The 17,598-nt window shown below is 39.6% G+C and overlaps 1 protein-coding gene across 2 annotated transcripts; it reads left to right on the forward strand.

The window, feature by feature from the left end:
• Nucleotides 1-2,330: 2,330 nt before the first annotated feature.
• On the forward strand, nt 2,331-17,470 carry LOC102237023 (short transient receptor potential channel 3-like). 2 transcript variants are annotated; one of them, XM_014471309.2, is made up of 14 exons: nt 2,331-2,537; nt 3,370-3,701; nt 7,033-7,165; nt 7,461-7,761; nt 9,237-9,422; nt 9,847-10,011; nt 10,084-10,327; nt 10,410-10,631; nt 11,797-12,061; nt 12,761-12,956; nt 14,847-15,047; nt 15,693-15,749; nt 15,872-15,947; nt 16,274-17,470. In XM_014471309.2, exons 1-14 carry the CDS (start codon nt 2,332-2,334, stop codon nt 16,402-16,404), a joined length of 2,715 nt encoding a protein of 904 aa, XP_014326795.2. In that variant the 5' UTR covers nt 2,331; the 3' UTR covers nt 16,405-17,470. The 2 variants fall into 2 exon arrangements, with proteins under 2 accessions (XP_014326795.2, XP_023197777.1); XM_023342009.1 differs by having other exon boundaries at nt 3,373-3,701.
• Nucleotides 17,471-17,598: the final 128 nt, after the last annotated feature.

A 17,598-nucleotide genomic window follows, 5' to 3' on the forward strand; every position in this document is an offset into this window, starting at 1 on the left:
TGTGTGTTTAAAGCTTTTTATGTTTGTACTGAGATCTACCTCAGCAGATAACATACAAAATGACCCACATGCATATAAAAACAGACTCTTTATCACACAACCTACACCAAGCAGGTTCTTATCGTTATTAAAAGAAAAAAACAGAGAGAAGACATGTTTATTATTTAAAATTAATTAATTAAAGTCCTAGTTTGCAAAAACGCTTCTATTAAAGCGTCTGATATGTAAGAGGTGTGACAACAGAGGGCTAAAGGACCATAAAGTTTTATTTGAAATCTTACAGAGCTCAATGTTAGCACAACTTTTACCACTGCATATCTGGAAAGCTCAACATCTGGCTTTCCAATGTAAATAGAAAACACCTTCTTTTAGATATGAAAAAAAAAACCCCACCATAAATGTTTGAGATCTTAAAAAGAAAATTAATATCAGATGGAGATAATCTGAGTGAATACAAAGCACAGTTATTCAGGTACAAATTCAAGCTGATCTGGTCTTGTCTGAAAAAAGAAACCCTACCCTTTCATTAAATCATGAATAAAAGGTGAACGTTACTGGTGAGCTGATGTCATCTGTAGGATCAGAAAATCCTTTAAAAAGAGTCAACATAAAATAGGACAAAATATTTCAGGAGCTACAAGTCATGTCCTGATATAAAGACATTAAGAATAGATTGATATCCATCAGGCAGAAAAGGTAACAAGCAGATTTCTAAAGCATTGGGTAAACAGTACCTTTTGATTACCAGGTGTTTTGATAAAATTCGTATGCATTCACTTCAGTTCCCATTTTAACACTGGATGTTGTGCAGATCTGGATATGAACATTTTTTTAACATAGTTGGTAAGATTCACCTTTTTCCCTTTGTAACTGAACAATGTGAAAACTGCATCTTGTGTTAACAGAGGTTATATTAGCCTGGCGTTAATAGTTGTTTGGTGATCTGAAAACGTTGAATGTGACAAAAAAGGAAGAATAGAAAAATCCGACAAGGTTTCAGCTACTTTTTATCTTTTATTGCCTTGTACTGGTAGCTTGGTGTGTGTATATTCAACCTAAAAGAAGAGCTGCTGCGTGGAAGCACATGAGTTACTTTAGCTTTGAAACAAAGACCAGAATGCTCATCTGAGGAGTCTGCATTCTTCTCAGTACTGTCCCACCTCTGTCTTCCTGTTCAGTTCTGCACGCAGGAACACGTAATTCACTTTCTGTTTGTGTGTGTTTGCGTGATAAAGGTTTATTAACGCAGCTGATAACACTGTAGGAACTCTGGCTCTTTGTGTGGTCTGGTATGTGCATATATTGGCAGCGTCCATCAATACACTGGCGCACACAGATAGAGAATGAGGCTCATCCAGGTGCTTTGCACTCTGTGTTCCCCCCCAATCAGACTGTGTATGTTTGGGTTGACAGTGTTTACATCCAGATCTCGGGTCTGTTCTGCTCTGTGGAAGGAAGTCTCAACAAAAACTCTTCTTACTGGTGACATTCGTCAGTGTTTAGACCTTTTCCTTGAAACCGTCTAATGCTCTCATAGCATGAAATGTCCAAAATGACTAATCTTCAGCAATCAGCGCCTTAAAAGGCAGTTTTCTCTCTGACTATCAGACATCAGAGACTCGGTTTTATCAGATTCCTTTCAGCTTTTAGGGTTTTTTTTTTAATGCGTCGCCACTTTTAACGAGAATGAGCTCCAGTCAAGAGATGAAGCCATGATTTTCTAAAATAGAGAAAAGCTACTGAAAACGGCACGCACAAGTTTAATTTACATGTCTCAGGAATATACGTTGGGGTCTGTGTGTGTGTGTGTGTGTGTGCGTGCGTGTGTGTGTGTGTGTGTGTGTGTGTGTTTGTTTTCCCACACTGGACAGGGATCAGCTGAATGTAGGAGCGGACAGGAAGCAAAGTCTACTGGGAATTTAAACCCGAAGGAATCTCATCTGCAGTTCATCAGCCATCAGTCACTCCTGCATGCACGCACTCGAACACGCACACAAAAAAGTATTTAATGTATAAAAACTTAAGAGGAAGGAATATTCATCTTTTTTTCTTCTGAAACTTAACTTTATTAATCCTTCCACAGGTAAGGCAAAGTCAAAGGTCAAGCTAAGAGAGAGAGCGAGAGAAGATGAGAGAGAGGAGTCTACGGATGGCTGAAATGAAAGAAAACAAGCTGTTCAGAAATTGACACTCCAGGATCCTTCCACATCTGTGAGGTTCAACGTGTCATGTAAATAAAAGTATAGTGGGACCCAGAAGGATGCATTCTTTCTCAAGGATGGAGAATAAACAGAGGGGGAGGGCGGCAGAGCGAGCGAGCGAGGCAGGAACATGCCACAGGCACTTGACTACTTGTTCACATGTAGCTGGAGCCTGTGCTGCTGGTCATCCTCCAGGATGAACCACAGACCGCCGCTGGCCGACCGCATCAGCCGGGCTGCCGGCGACACGGACAGATCCAGAGCGAGGAGCCGCGACAACCTGCTCCTATATGATGACTTTGGAGAGGAATACTGCTGTGCTGGGCAATGCCCCGGGTAAGGCTCTGACTTACATCCACTACTCAGATAAACAAACAGTAAACATCTGTGTGGAAGGGTGAGGTCTGGACCGACTGGAACCTTTTAATTTTTGTTGTTGTTTAGGGAGGTTGAGTTTTTATGAGGTATTTGTGTTGACATGCCTTTGGCGTTTCAAACATGGTGCTCTATGTAATGAACAAGGATCTCTATTTTGGTCCCGACACTCCAGAAGTCTTCTGTTTTTCTTTTAGATGCAGTTTTCGAAATCTAAGCCATGCGTTCATATTCTTTTATTAGCAACCTTTTTCAGTTAATCTTTCTCTTTTTCTAGTTGCCTTTCCATTAACTTTGATGTGTAACGTATAAGGCGGTTGTTTTGCATAGTTTTTTCAACCTTTTGGTTGAAATTGTTAGGATTTCCACTTTTGCTAAAATAATCTGTAGCCCTAAATGTTTTCCACCGCTGAATAATTTCTCTAAATGCAGAATGATGGACTTCAGCTTGTCTGGAAATGGTCTTCTAACCCTCTAAAAGTCAGTGCTGATGTTTTCCAACCCTGCCATTGTGTGAACATACGCCTGTGTGCAGCAGACGACAAAACTCCTGCTTTTGTTGTTAGCGTCTCACTGACTGACAATAAACTATTCAACGATTAATATATTTTTTTAAGCTTTTTGCTCCCAGCTTTTCCCCTTTGGCTTCATCTTTGTTGAACACATCATGACAGTGTGGGACTTGATTGGTCTCTCGCTTTCAGAGTTAGATTAAAGTAGCGTTAAAACTTGGTAGAGACCAGATCCATTTTATTACGTCCTGACATGAACTGTATGTCTCCCTGATTCCCAGCAGGCACAGCAGCGCTGACAGGTCGCTCACAGCTCGCCTCAGCGCTTCTAAACGCCGCCAGGCTATGCGAGGTCCTGCCTACATGTTCTCAGCTCCTTCCTTCAGCCTGTCAGAGGTCGAGCAGCGTTTCCTGGAGGCGGCTGAGTACGGCAACATCCCAGAGGTGCGCCGCATGCTGCTCCATATCCCCAACCTGAACGTCAATGCAGTGGACTACATGGGACAGAATGCGCTGCAGCTCGCTGTGGCCAACGAACATCTGGAGGTGACGGAGCTGCTGCTGGGGAGGGCAGATCTGGCCAGAGTGGGAGATGCTCTCCTACTAGCCATCAGTAAGGAATTTGCATGCATAGACAAAATTTGCTTGGAGATGTAATGTCTGAAGGAGATAATGTGTCTTTTATGATAACAAAGGAATGTAGCAGTGTCTTCTTCTACTACTTTTAAGGTCCTTAAAGTTAATTGTTAGGATTTTGGATTTTTGAGTTTTTTGGGGTTTTGTTAGTTTCTATTTTCACTTCAGCTCCTTCTTAGTGATTCTAGTTATTTTTAGGCCCGAGCAACAAAGCGCTGCGAAGGCCTATTGTATCTGTACTGTTTCTTATTATTCTAACGATTCTGCCCCCCTCTTCGTGCGCCTTTTTGGGGGCTTTATTATATTCAAAAACTCACCAAACTTGGCGGAAGCGACTAGGCGGTTTAAAAATTTTGAATTTTAAGGTCGCCGCAAAAATCGCAAAAAAAATTGCTCAACGGCGGCAACTAGCAATTTTCAAAAGACCCATTGCTATTCACTTACTTCATCGTAGAGACTTGAAATTCGGTACAGTTGTAGAGCTCACTAAGACGCTCAGAATTTACAAGTAATGTCATAGTGCAAGTATCGCAGGAAGTCGGCCATTTTGTATTTTATTTTATTTGTATTTTGTAAGGTCCATTTTGGACCCTATTTTGGCCGTTTACAGCCTTCGTATTTGATCGAACTCCTCCTAGGGATTTCGATTGATCGGCTTCAAACTCGGCCAGTCTGATCATAAGGCATGTCTGATTTAAAGTTATCAAATTAGTGAGTTTTGGAGCATGTTGAAGGGGGGTTAGCAGGGGTCAAAGTTCACCTACACGCCATGAAACAAAAACCTCTTATATTTCCTATACAAAAACACATAGAGGGACCAAACTTTCAGTGATTGATCGGCATCGGGTGTCCTATAATACCCTGCAGTGAAATTTTTTTTTTATGTAGGCCACGCCCCCTGAGAGCAGGAAGTGTAATGTTTTACTGTGAACGGTCGCTATCTTAGCCCTTTGACCTAATCAACATGAAACTGTGTCCAGAGACAGAAGACATGTTGGTGTGTTGTGGATTCCAACCCCGACCGGCTGCGATGAAGCAGGTGGGCGTGGCGGCGTTGCGAACGCCATCGAATTTCGTTTGGCTCTGAATTCCACAGTTTCGGGGTGAGCTGCTCCAAACTCACTAGGATGGATCCTTATCCATCCCCGAACAGGAATCCATAGCGATATTTGGTGGGCGTGGCCTAATTTTTCTACATTGCCCCATAGAATATTTTAAAAAATCAGCCCCAAGACATGCTTTGACTTAGAATTACGAAACTTGGTACACATGTGTATCTTGTCAGGACGTACAAAAAAGTCTCTTAGAGCCATGCTCTAAACCCAACAGGAAGTCGGCCATTTTAGATTGAAGTTCATTTGACCTCGATTTTGACGTTTACAGCCTTCGTATTTGATCGAACTCCTCCTAGGGATTTTGATTGATCGACTTCAAACTTGGTCAGTCTGATCATAAGGCATGTTTGATTTAAAGTTATCAAATTGGTGAGTTTTGGAGCATGTTGAAGGGGGGTTAGCAGGGCTCAAAGATCCCCTGTGATTGACTGTGTAATATGTTACACAGTCAATTACAAAGGGGATTATTTTGTCATGTGTAAGGCAATGCTGCCCTCTGGTGTCGAATTACTGAAATAATGAAACTATTTCAGTAATTTCAGTAATTCGACACCAGAGGGCAGCATTGCCCTACGGAATGACAGTTCAATGTTGAATTGAAGAGGAAAAAATTAAATAATTTGTAATTCTAACACAAAAACTCACAGAGACACCAAAGTTTGAGTTATTGATCATTATCTTGTGTCCAATAATATCCAATGGTCAAATGATGACATCACGTAGGCCACGCCCTCTGACAACAGGAAGTCTTGTATTTTTCTGTGAACGGTCGATAGCTTCTGCACCAAACTTTGCACGAGTGACCCTGGTGGGATCCTTGACGACCCTATGTCATCATATTATGACGTCATCTAAGCCCCGCCCCCTCAGAACAGGAAGTGCCGTTTTTTTTACTTGGAAAGCTCTGTTTATGGCTCTCTTGACCTAATCAAGATGATTCGGATGATAAACTCTGTCAATGCTCGCTGCTGGCTGAACCGTGTGGGCGTGGCCAAATGGCGAATATCAGTCCCTCGCCATATTCATACGTTTGGCTCTAATTCACACATAGATCATCCGATTGGCGCCAAACTGGATATGTATGACCTTTGTTCACCTCTAAAGAGCCCGACGGGTTTGAAATGTAATTTGGCTCCACTGCGCCCCCTAAGTTAATACATCGGCTGTGTCTCCTCGATGCATCGACCGATCTGCACCAGATTTTTTGACAGTCGTCGGGGAGCGCTGCCGAACGCATTCACGCATGTCGCCTGGTGGACGGGCGTGGAAAATGCGCGACAGCTTCTGCGGTGGCTAGCGGGCGGCGGTGCTGGAAACTGCGGCAGAGCTTCTGCGGTGGGGAGTTGGCTGCGGCTCTGGAAATTGTGCGAGAGCTTCTGCGGTGGCTGGAACCCCCGCGGTGGCCAATAGGCCGGAGCGGCGCTTGCTGCGAGGGCCGCCCGAGGCTGCTTGCAGCTTTAATTATTTATTGTATCTTTCTTACTCTAGTTTACTTATTCCTTTGTCTAGTTAATTTGTTAGATTCCTTTCCTAGTTGCCAGTCTACTCTACCTCTTTAATTCACCCATCACTGGTTCTCTCTGTTACACTTCGTGTTTCCTTGCTGGTATTTCCCCTGGATTTCTGTTTTTGTTCTGCTCTGGCTCCCTGAGTTCCCTGTGATTTTAGTAAGTTTTCCATATTGTCATTAAAAATATTCAACACGATCGATGCTCCCAGCTCCTGTCTGCATTTTGGGTCCATCAACAAACATACCATGACATTAATGATTGTTTTAGTAGTTTTACTACAAGATCCTTCAAAATGTGCTACTGCAGTGGCGATGAGCTTTTTCAGCAGAACAACAATCCTAACACACATCTAAATCCCATCTGACTTAAGAGTAAGAATTTACAGAAATTTTATTCTCTAGATGTCTGGAGCTGTTAATTAAGGACAAACCCAAAAACACTTGTACCTTGTTGTTGATTGGATAAAAGTTCTTAAGTAATAAAATGACTCTCAGATTAAAAAAGTTATACAACATTTACCCTGTAATAGATTTTTCCACCACAAGTTGTAGCAAAGGGTGAACCAGATATGCAAGCTACGCTTCTTTTTTTTACTTTCAAATTTGCATTTTACTTGCACATAAACTAAACTTTACTTTTGTTTCACAACGTTTTAACCGCTTTCTTTCTACGTTTACTTTAGGTAAAGGTTATGTCCGTATCACAGAGGCTCTGCTCAGTCACCCTTCGTTTAGAGACGCTCACCGTCTGACAGCAAGTCCGGCTCAAGTAGACATGTTGGATGACTTCTATGCTTATGACGAAGATGGGACAAGGTACGACTGGTAAAGAAGCACCATAATGAGGTCAACCACTGACAAAAAAGCAAAAACTAATGAAATTTGTGAGGGGGGTGAAAAGACTACATCAATTTGAATTATTCTTTTAATCAGATACTACAGTGCAAATAAAAGAAATTGGTCTGAAAACAAAATATGTCCACCGTTTTTGAGTCTGCAGATAAATACAGCTGTTTTATGTTATTTATATAAATTTTTACTAAGGTGGCCTAGTTAAGGCCGACTTCTTGGTCGACTGAAAACATTGCTGTTGCCATGCTTATCCTCATAGGTTTTCTCATGATGTGACTCCAGTGATACTTGCGGCCCACTGCCAGGAATATGAGATAGTTCACACGCTCCTGAGCAAAGGCGCCCGTATCGACCCTCCTCACGACTACTTCTGTGGCTGCGACTCGTGTAATTATCAGCAGCAGTACGACTCCTTCAGCCACTCACGCTCCAGGATCAATGCCTACAGAGGCCTGGCCAGTCCTGCATACCTCTCCCTGTCCAGTGAGGACCCAGTGCTGGCTGCCTTGGAGCTCAGCAATGAGCTGGCCATGCTGGCTGACATTGAGAAGGAGTTTAAGGTCAGTGGAAAAGCATCCTGTCAGTGCAACTGTACTGGTCAAGTCAGGGTCGCATTAATAGAATAGAATAGAATAGAATAGAATAGAATTCAACTTTATTGTCATTGCAATGTCACAAGTACAAGCAACTAGATGTAGTTTGCATCTATCTAGAAGTGCTCTACGAGATATAAATATTTCTTTACGGATGTACAAGACTATGTATGTATGGACTATAAGGGGTTATAGCAAGAGATATAGATATTGTGTATAAATATAAATATGGGAGCTTTATGCACATATTATATAGATTATACAAGAATGTTAGGGAATGGATTATATATGTATATAATATAATACAAGATAAATAATGGCAGATAAAATTTACAGATTGTATGTGTGTGTGAAGAAAACAGTCCGTGATGTGTGTGTGTGTGAGGATAGTCCATGTGTTATTGTTGTATCAGAGGATAGGGGAGTACAGTCCTTATAGTTTATGTTTTATGTCAGGAGGCGTTCAAAAGCGTGACAGCTGTGGGAAAGAAGCTGTTCCAGTGCCTGGTGGTTCTGGTCTGTAGGCTTCGGTAACGCCTCCCAGAGGGCAGGAGGCATGGCATCGGTTCTGTTTGAAATTGTTCTTGCTGTCTGCTCTCTAAATTTTCTAAAGTGCTGTATGAGAACAAAATTGTTTTATCTTTATTATGTTGAACTAACAGATCTCCATCATTTTCAGCACTTGAATTTACTTAAGGACATACAGCAGGAACAGAAAGAAAGCAGTACAGATTAAGATTATTTACACTTACAAAAAGTGTAAAAAAATTACAAGTTTGTATATAAAGAAGAAAAGAAGCTTTGCTCATAAGTGTTTGATCATAACGGGAATCCGTTTATGCTGGTTAATATTGCTGACATTAAAGGTGGAGTACCATAAGATTTAGTGTTGGGACCTAAAAGTTTTAATGTACATATTAGTGATACTAAAGTCTAGTTTCTTTTGTTTATTTTTTAACCAACAAGAAAAAACAATAGATGACTAAATTACTATTGTAAAACTTAGAGTTTCAATATCAACTGAATTTACATCAATACATAAACTGAATTTTTGGGTTTTGTGTAAAACTAAGAGTGCTTTGCATTCTTGGGATCCAATTTTGCTTTGGACTTTCACTTATTCCTCCATATTTTAGTTACTTCAATGAGGTGTGGGGAAACACTTTGTGGCTAAAACTAAACTTGTTCTTTTTGCAAAAACAGAAAAGGGGCAATGTGCCTTTCACTATGTAAAGAGAACAACATAAAATGAATAAAATAGGCGTGAAATGAAATGTTTGAAATCTTGGTTGTGATTTTTTTTTTGTCCAAAAAATACGATGATTTAATGAGCACAGTATCTGCAAAAGTATAAATCAGAAGAAAATCACAATTGCTTTCCTACCACACTTTGTTACTGCTGCTTTAAAACGACTTCAGCTTATGTTCTTATTTTTATGCAGAATGATTACAGTCGCCTGTCAAACCAGTGTAAGGATTATGTGGTGGGCCTTCTGGATCTTTGTCGCAGCACAGAGGAAGTGGAGGCCATCTTGAATGGAGAAACGGTTTCTGACGACAGCTTCGACATGCCAGGTCGTCCCTCCCTCACACGCCTCAAATTAGCCATCAAATACGAACTCAAAAAGGTAACCAGGCATTCAAACAAACAATAGAGTTAATTAATTAGAGTCTCCCAAAAATAAAAAAAATCCAGAACTGGAGTTTTTCTGTTTAGTTTGATCTCTTCTTTATTGGCTCTCTGTTAAAACAAACAGACATAAATGCTCTTCAAACATCTAAGACTCTGAACTTTTCACCAATTCCTGTTATATGATCCTTATAAATTGACTGGAGTGCAACATACTTTATTTTCCAGAATATGAGGCACATCGTTTGCACAATTTGGCGTCTAGAAGATACTGCAGTTTTCACTGTTTGTGACTAAATTGCTTTGGAAAGAACTGGATTGATTCTGAATTAGATCCCATCTAACGTCGAATGAGCAGGATTCGTATATAAACTGAATTAAGCTGTCTGACGATGTTTTAACCCGGCTCCGTTTTCCTCCAGTTCGTTGCTCATCCAAACTGCCAGCAGCAGCTGCTGAGTATTTGGTACGAGAACCTGCCCGGCCTGAGACAACAAACCACTGCTGTGAAGCTGCTGGTGGTGCTGGCGGTGGCTGTAGGACTCCCTGGACTGTCTGTGGCTTACTGGGTCACTCCGTGCAGCAGAGTATGCAACGTTCAGGCTTAGATTTTACCCACTAGCCAACCGGATCTCTCATGCTCTTCACTCTGTTCTCAGGTGGGAAAAGTTATGCGCAGCCCCTTCATGAAGTTTGTCGCCCACGCCTCGTCCTTCACCATCTTCCTGGGCCTGCTCATCCTGAATGCAGCGGACCGCTTTGCAGGCACCACGCTGTTGCCGAACATGACCCACCATCAGCAACCTGGAAGTCCACAACTCAAGCTGGACCCCCTGCTGCTTCACCGCAAGACCACCACCCCCTTCACCTGGATGGAGATCCTAATCATTTCATGGGTCATGGGTGAGCGGAAGATGACAATATATGAAAACAACTAAAGCAAATGTTAAAACAAGGATGTCACCCTTGACCCGTGCTGCTGTAGGCATGATTTGGGCCGAAGTGAAGGAGATCTGGAGTCAGGGACCTGGAGAGTACCTGGTGGAACCGTGGAACTTCCTGGACTTTGGGATGCTGGCCATTTTTCTGGCCTCGTTCAGCTGCCGCTTCTCTGCAATGAAGCAAGCTGACTTGGCTCAGGCCTATGTGTACAAACACTGCAAAACTCTGGTCCAACTTCCCCCAGAGATACACTACTTCACTCTGGGTAAGCACACACACACACACACACACACACACACACACACACACACACACACACACATGCACACGCACACACACGCACACACACACACACACACACACATCCCCACACACATTCACACATCTAGTATCACCAGTTAAAAGTTAGGGCAATTCTTGCTAACTTCAGGGAACCAGTTAGAAGCTGCAAAAGATTTAAGATGTGATGGAAAGCCTAATCAGATGTTAGAATGGCCAAGTCAAAGTCAAGACCTAAATCCAGTTGAGAAGATTTGGAAATGAAAACCTGGACCATTTTTCAGAGAGGAGTGAATTAAAAGTCTCTAGAGTTTCAAAGCTGGTAGAGACCAAAATAGTTGTAATTGCAATTTTATTGAACAAAAAACTGACTCAGCAGGGTTTCTGCAGTTTTCACCAATTCAAATTTAAGACCTTTCTAAGACCATTATGAGTAGAATTTAAGACCTTTATCACAGCAAAAATGTGCAAAAGAAAATAGCAAGTAAAAAAATTTGGGTTGGCAACTGAAGTGAGACAATGAATTTGCACTTACCCATAATGCTAGATAGCTTAACCCTTTCTGGCCAAGAGTATATTAGCAGCTAGTTATTAGCAGCTAGCAGTGCCTTGAGTCACAGAACGCAGTGAACCCAGACTCAAAGTTTGCTGCAACAGTAAAGCCCTGCAAGAAAAAAGTCAGCTATATAGAATATATGAGACAACAAAATTTAAGACCTAAAATAAATGCATTTAAGGCTAAATTATAGTGTTTCGATGAATTTAAGACATTTTAAGCATACTCAGGTGGGCTAAAAAGTAAAGACATACCACACTTTTCAGATTTCTTTTTGCAAGAAATGTTAATCATCTTAATTTCTTTTCCAGTCACAATTGTGCAAAACTTTGTGTTGGTCCAACGCGTAAAATCTCAATTCAAACCATTAAAGTTTATTCATTGAAACATGAAGTAGAGCTGCGGCGGCTCCTCTACATCAAAAGTAGTTACAGTAGTTATGGCTTTTGAAGCCCTTCTGCTTTAGTTATTAAAACTAAAATGAATTTTAACTATGGCTGCTGTCACAACACTGCCGTCACATGTAAGACAACTCAGGTTTTCATTCGCAGCAGATATCCTGATGCTTACCAGCCGATTTATGCCCGTTTTGCAGCTCGTATCCACTGGACGCCGTCAGATCCTCAGCTCGTGTCGGAGGGTCTTTATGCTGTCGCAGTCGTGCTGAGCTTCTCTCGGATTGCGTACATCCTGCCAGCCAACGAGAGCTTTGGGCCGCTCCAGATCTCTTTAGGAAGAACCGTCAAAGACATCTTCAAGTTCATGGTCATCTTCCTGCTGGTCTTTCTGGCGTTCATGATTGGCATGTTCAACCTGTACTCTTACTACCTGGGAGCGAAGCAGAATGACGCCTTCACCACGTGAGACATTCATGCACACATAATTATCCTAAGTGATGCTTTTATTGAAGAACGAGGCTGAAACAGGATTATTTCTGAATTAAATTGGTTAATGTTTTGTGAAAAGAAACACCAAAAAACAAAACACAACCAAGCTTAAACTATATTGCCCTCATTAGTTTTCTGATCAGTGTTGCAGTGATCTGTTTTTTTTTAAACAAATCTGATTTGACCAGACACTATTTTTCTAAAACACGCCTGTTTTTATCAGGTTTTTGAATTTAAGTTTGACTTTGTGTTTGACTTTATTGAGCGCAGTGTAATTAAAGAATAAACAAAGTTATATGCAAACAAAATACATTTGAAACAAAAGCAAAGAAAACAAAAGAACAGTAGTAAAATATATCTAAGCAAGCATCACATTTAACATGTTAAAAAATATATTTTTAAATGAATATACCATAATGCAGTAATATTTGACAACTTCAATAAATACAACAACCTTGATAATAGAAGAAAATTACAAAGAATGTTAAACTTTCCTTCTCATTCTTATTCTTTTAGGAATTATTGCGTTGCTTCTACCTTTTCTAGACGGGTACTCTGTATTTAGATATTAGAGAGGATATTGGAAACAGGTTTCCAGCTGTTGGATTATTTTTTTTTCGTGTTTAATAGGTTGCTTAAATTAAAAACGTTCCCTTCTGTATGTTCATGTAGCCTGGAGGAGAGCTTCAAGACGCTGTTCTGGGCTATATTTGGACTCTCTGAGGTCAAGTCTGTAGTCATCAACAATGGACACAAGTTCATTGAGAACATTGGCTACGTACTGTATGGAGTTTACAACGTTACCATGGTGATAGTGCTGCTCAACATGCTCATCGCCATGATTAACAGCTCCTTCCAGGAGATAGAGGTACATCACTGAAGTATATTACATTACCGTGTGGTCCAGGTATAAGCCTATAAATATGAGTTTGGAATGTGTTTGGAATTTTTTGCACTCTCTTGTAGAAAAAACTTTCTTTGTGTTCATAAAAATGAATTTAAATGCTTTACTGCACAGAACTCTGTCTGAACATAAATATATTTAACAGATAAAACACATGTATTCAGTTTCAGACGGCCTTAAATAAAAATTTGCACAAACAACTGACTTCAAAAGTCACTTTATCGGTAGAGGATCTCAGTAGAAATCAAATTGTTCTGTCAAAGCCTTTGAGGTTTGTTAGATAACATTAGTGAGCAAAAAGCCTTATGAAGACCAAGACATGTTAAACTCAAAATTGTGGAGAAACTTAAAGCAGGGTTAGGTTATGGATATTATTTCAAGGAGAGTTTTAATCATAGTAAACAGTAAATGATTAGTTCTGTACTCCACAAATCTGACTTTTATGGATGAGAGGCAAGAAGAAGAAGGCAATTCTTGGAAGGACGCAGTGAGAAGTTTTGTTGGAAGTCTGAGATCCAGCAAATTTGTGGAAGACGAAAACAAAATGGAAACTTTTAGACAAACAGTCAAAATTATTTATATGGCAAAAACCAAACTGAACGCAAGGTAGTGGCAGCATAATGCTGTGGAGGTATTGTGATTAATGGATTACAACATGTTGATGCGTTAGAATGGCCCAGTCAAAGTCCAGACGTTTCTGTCTCTGGATGTGCAACAATGGTCGAGCCAAACAGAAAAGACTCGCAGCTGTTTTAACTCACCACTTTTTTCTTAGTTTTTTTTGTGTAAAAATAATTTAAGCCATATTTAATTTATCTTCCATTTCACAAATAAGAACTACTTTGTGTTCTGTCACGAAATTTCAATAAAATATGTTAAACTATGTCAGAATTTGAAACAATTGCTCAAGCTGTTTGAACATATTTGCAAGGCGGTGTAGAAAACAAAACCAAGAAAGAGAGGCAGGTTTCTGCAGTCTGGCCGTCCAGAAGCACCATGTCCAGATATAGTTGGGATTTGTTGTCTAGATCAGTGGTTCTCAAATGGGGGTACGCGTACCCCTGGGGGTACGTGGAGGTACTGCAGGGGGTACGTGAAGCTTTTCAAAATATCTTTAAAAAATCAGTAGGCTCCTCATAATAAGTCTTGGGAAAAATTATTTTGTAAAAAGTTCGATAAAATATAAATGTGTGTTCATGCACTGAATGTTATATTCAGTATTTACAGGGTATTTACCTCTGTTTTATTCCAAAAATGTTTTGCCCGTGTCAGGGGGTACTTGACTAAAAATATATTTTTAAGGGGGTACATCACTGAAAAAAGTTTGAGAACCACTGTTCTAGATGATCTCATAAATTGCTTTTGTGATCTTTGGACAAACAAACCAGAAGTTTCCAGCCTTTAAGGGATGCTGATGTGTATTTTTTTCCCCCCTAACACAACCAAGACAACCAATCTGACTGCTATCAGTGTTGTAATCTAGCTTTCAATGAACTGCAAAGGCTGTTTTATTTTTCTTGTAACTGTAACTGGATCTACAGTATGATGTAAAGTTTCTGGGTTTTGCTTCTGTCCATCTGTCTTTTCTCCCTGAACCAGACCTTTCCACTGTTTTGCAGATCTAAATATGGATGCAAAATGTTCACAATGACACCAAATTACTTAATACAACAGATTTTTTTTATTTCTGCCTTTGTTACATGTCATTTGATTATGTCATCTTTATTTCTAGGCAGACCATCACCGATTAATTTTCTAAATCTGGTTATGAATTAATTTATTCCCAAAAGATATTTAATTTACTACTTTAAACCTGTTTTTTGTTTTTTTATTTTCCATTTTGTTACTCTGCAGGATGATGCCGATGTCGAGTGGAAGTTTGCTCGGGCGAAACTTTGGTTTTCTTACTTTGAAGAGGGAAGGACACTCCCTGTGCCATTCAATCTGGTCCCCAGTCCAAAATCTGTGCTGGGACTGGCCACAGCCATAAAGTCCATGCTCTTGCATGTGGCTCACAGACACAGGGAGAAGAAAACTGAGACACAACTTAATCAGGTATACAGATTCAACATGTAATGACTTGAAACACATAATAAAGTGTTTATGTTCCTTTAAGTTCCTCAGATTTGGTCTTACAGATGTTTTTAACTCTGGATTTTCTTGCCACTCTTCCAGAAAGCACAGATTTGCAGAGTGAACAATTAATAGTCGTCCTATCTGTAGATTCTCAGCTATTTTAACTGAGACTAAAATGAATATCTTAGCTGCATCCTCCATGAGCAGGTTTATAATTTTTGAATATTTTTTATACCTGAACCTCGAGCAGCTTGGAGTGTTCATCGATCTCCATTACGTTGTTTGTTCAGTGATGTACTTTTTTTCATAAATCATTTTAAAACACATATATCTTTTCCAGCTTCTTCACAGTTATATTTAATTATTACAGCTAATTAATAACTGTATCTATCACAATAAATCTAAATGAACTACATTAAAGTTGTGGTTGTAGACAAATTTGCACTTGTCCTCTTCGCTTCAGCGGCTGAAAAGTAAATGAAATAATCATTGGCGCCCTCTAGTGGTATTAAGCAGTCCTTCAGGATCAAACTCACTTGAGAGCAAAAGAGCAAAGTAAAATAAATTACTGTAATTTCAGTTTAGTTAAATCAAATTACATAACATATATGGGTTTTTCCACAGCTTGGGGAGAGCAAAAATCCAGGTTATGGCGGTTCAAATGGCCCGACAAGATATGAGGTGTGTGTTGAAGTAGTTGAGTGTTTTATTATATATTGTATAAAATTAACTTCTATAAATTTACAATGGATTTTATTATATAATGATGTTATATTCCCCATCTTTTCCTTCACTGGCTGCAGAAGATCATGAAGCGACTAATCAAGCGTTATATAATCAAAGCTCAAGCAGACAGAGAGAGCGACGAGATCACAGAAGGTAATATAAACTATGCTCTGTGTGTTTGTCATTATTATAACTTTGTGACAATAAATACTTGGTCTGTAGTATTTATTTTCCTACTAAAAACACTGAGGCATAAATCTTTTAGAGCAATCATTGCAAAAACTGCCCAGCCATAAGTGTCTGCAATTATCCATTCCTGATTAATTTGTTTTGATCTGGTCTTATTTTCCATCTATACCTAAAATGGTATAGATACATATCTGGGTATCTGTACTATTTTAGGATTATAGTATGATAGTCTTATCATACTATAATCTCAAACTTCATTGTTATTCTTGGTTGCATCTGTTCTGGTCCAGGTGAGCTGAAAGAGATCAAACAGGACATCTCGAGCCTGAGATACGAGCTGCTGGAGGAGAAATCCCAGAACCTGGAGACGCTTGACGGACTGTTGAGGAGGCTGGGAGAGTTCAGCACGCCATCATCTTAGTGCACAACCTCTAGCTAAATGCTCAAAGCTTGCTAAGTGCCTTTTAAATGTCACTAAATGTACCCGCATTTGGATAGAGGCATTACCAGGTTATACAGCAGAGTAATGTGAATACAAGGATACAAATTCATTATGATTGGAAACATTCTAGAACTTTCATTTTTACGCAAATAAATGTGCAAATGAGAGTAAAAATCTTCTAAGTTTGCCCAAAAAATGTTAAACATAACATGTGGTTCTGTCTGGAGTTTTGGTGGGAAAATGATTCCTAAAAGCTCAGGAACTAAGCTGCAGGTTAGCTCTCATTAGTTTCTGCAGCCCTTTTCAAATGCCAGGTTTTTGAGAGGCAAAACAACAGATTGTGGTTAATCAACTAATTTTGTTCCTCCGTTTTAAAAGAAAAAAAAAAAAAAAATCCAGGAACGTCATATGCTTTCACACTCTTAAACTAAAGCTGTTTTGAAGCACCTCTTGTTTCAGTTTTAGGATTCAGTCTTCTACGTTTCATGTTTTCATCACAAAATGCTGGTATTTTCAGAGATGTGTATACTTTTGAGAACAGCTTTCTTCTGTTTCGTCAGTTTTCTAAACGTTTTTCTACAACGTGTCATAGTTTGTGTTTGTTACAATTCTAAGTGTTTCTTTTTGTTTTAAGTAAAAACAAATCACCGCTTAAAAACAAATATACCATATATCAGGCATAAATGAATAAAAACAAGCAGAATCCACACATACATGCTATTTGAAGGTTTTGTTTTTATTTAGACAGCAGTAAAGCTGGCAGAGAGGACATAAACAAATCATACAGTTCAAGGCACTGAGGTGTGAACATTGAATTTCTAGACCGACTAATGAGACATTAAAACATAAATTATCAAGATTAATAGAAAAATACTGCTTCTATGTACCTTTTACATATGTTTACTGAATACATAACTTTCAGAATTACTAAACAGAAAATACAAAAAGGTGATACTGAGAAGCTAAGCCGTATACAGTACAGACCAAAAGTTTGGACACACCTTCTAATTCAATGGATTTTCTTTATTCTCATGACTATTTATAAGGCAAGAAATCCCATTTATTAACCTGACAGGGCAGGTTGACCTATGAAGTGAAAACCATTTCAGGTGACGACCTCTTGAAGCTCATCAAGAAAATGCAGAGTGTGTGCAAAGCAGTAATCACAGCAAA

The sequence above is a fragment of the Xiphophorus maculatus genome, chromosome 11 (genome assembly GCF_002775205.1).
Source record: "Xiphophorus maculatus strain JP 163 A chromosome 11, X_maculatus-5.0-male, whole genome shotgun sequence".
Classification (NCBI taxonomy): Eukaryota; Metazoa; Chordata; class Actinopteri; order Cyprinodontiformes; family Poeciliidae; genus Xiphophorus; species Xiphophorus maculatus.

Bases quoted from the DNA above. Each gene is read 5' to 3' on its own strand.
- LOC102237023 (XM_014471309.2), top strand. From the start codon at position 2,332: ATGCCACAGGCACTTGACTACTTGTTCACATGTAGCTGGAGCCTGTGC. The intron at 3,702-7,032 runs GTAAGGAATTTG...CGTTTACTTTAG, and splicing joins TGCTCTCCTACTAGCCATCA to GTAAAGGTTATGTCCGTATC. The intron at 10,328-10,409 runs GTGAGCGGAAGA...GTGCTGCTGTAG, and splicing joins AATCATTTCATGGGTCATGG to GCATGATTTGGGCCGAAGTG.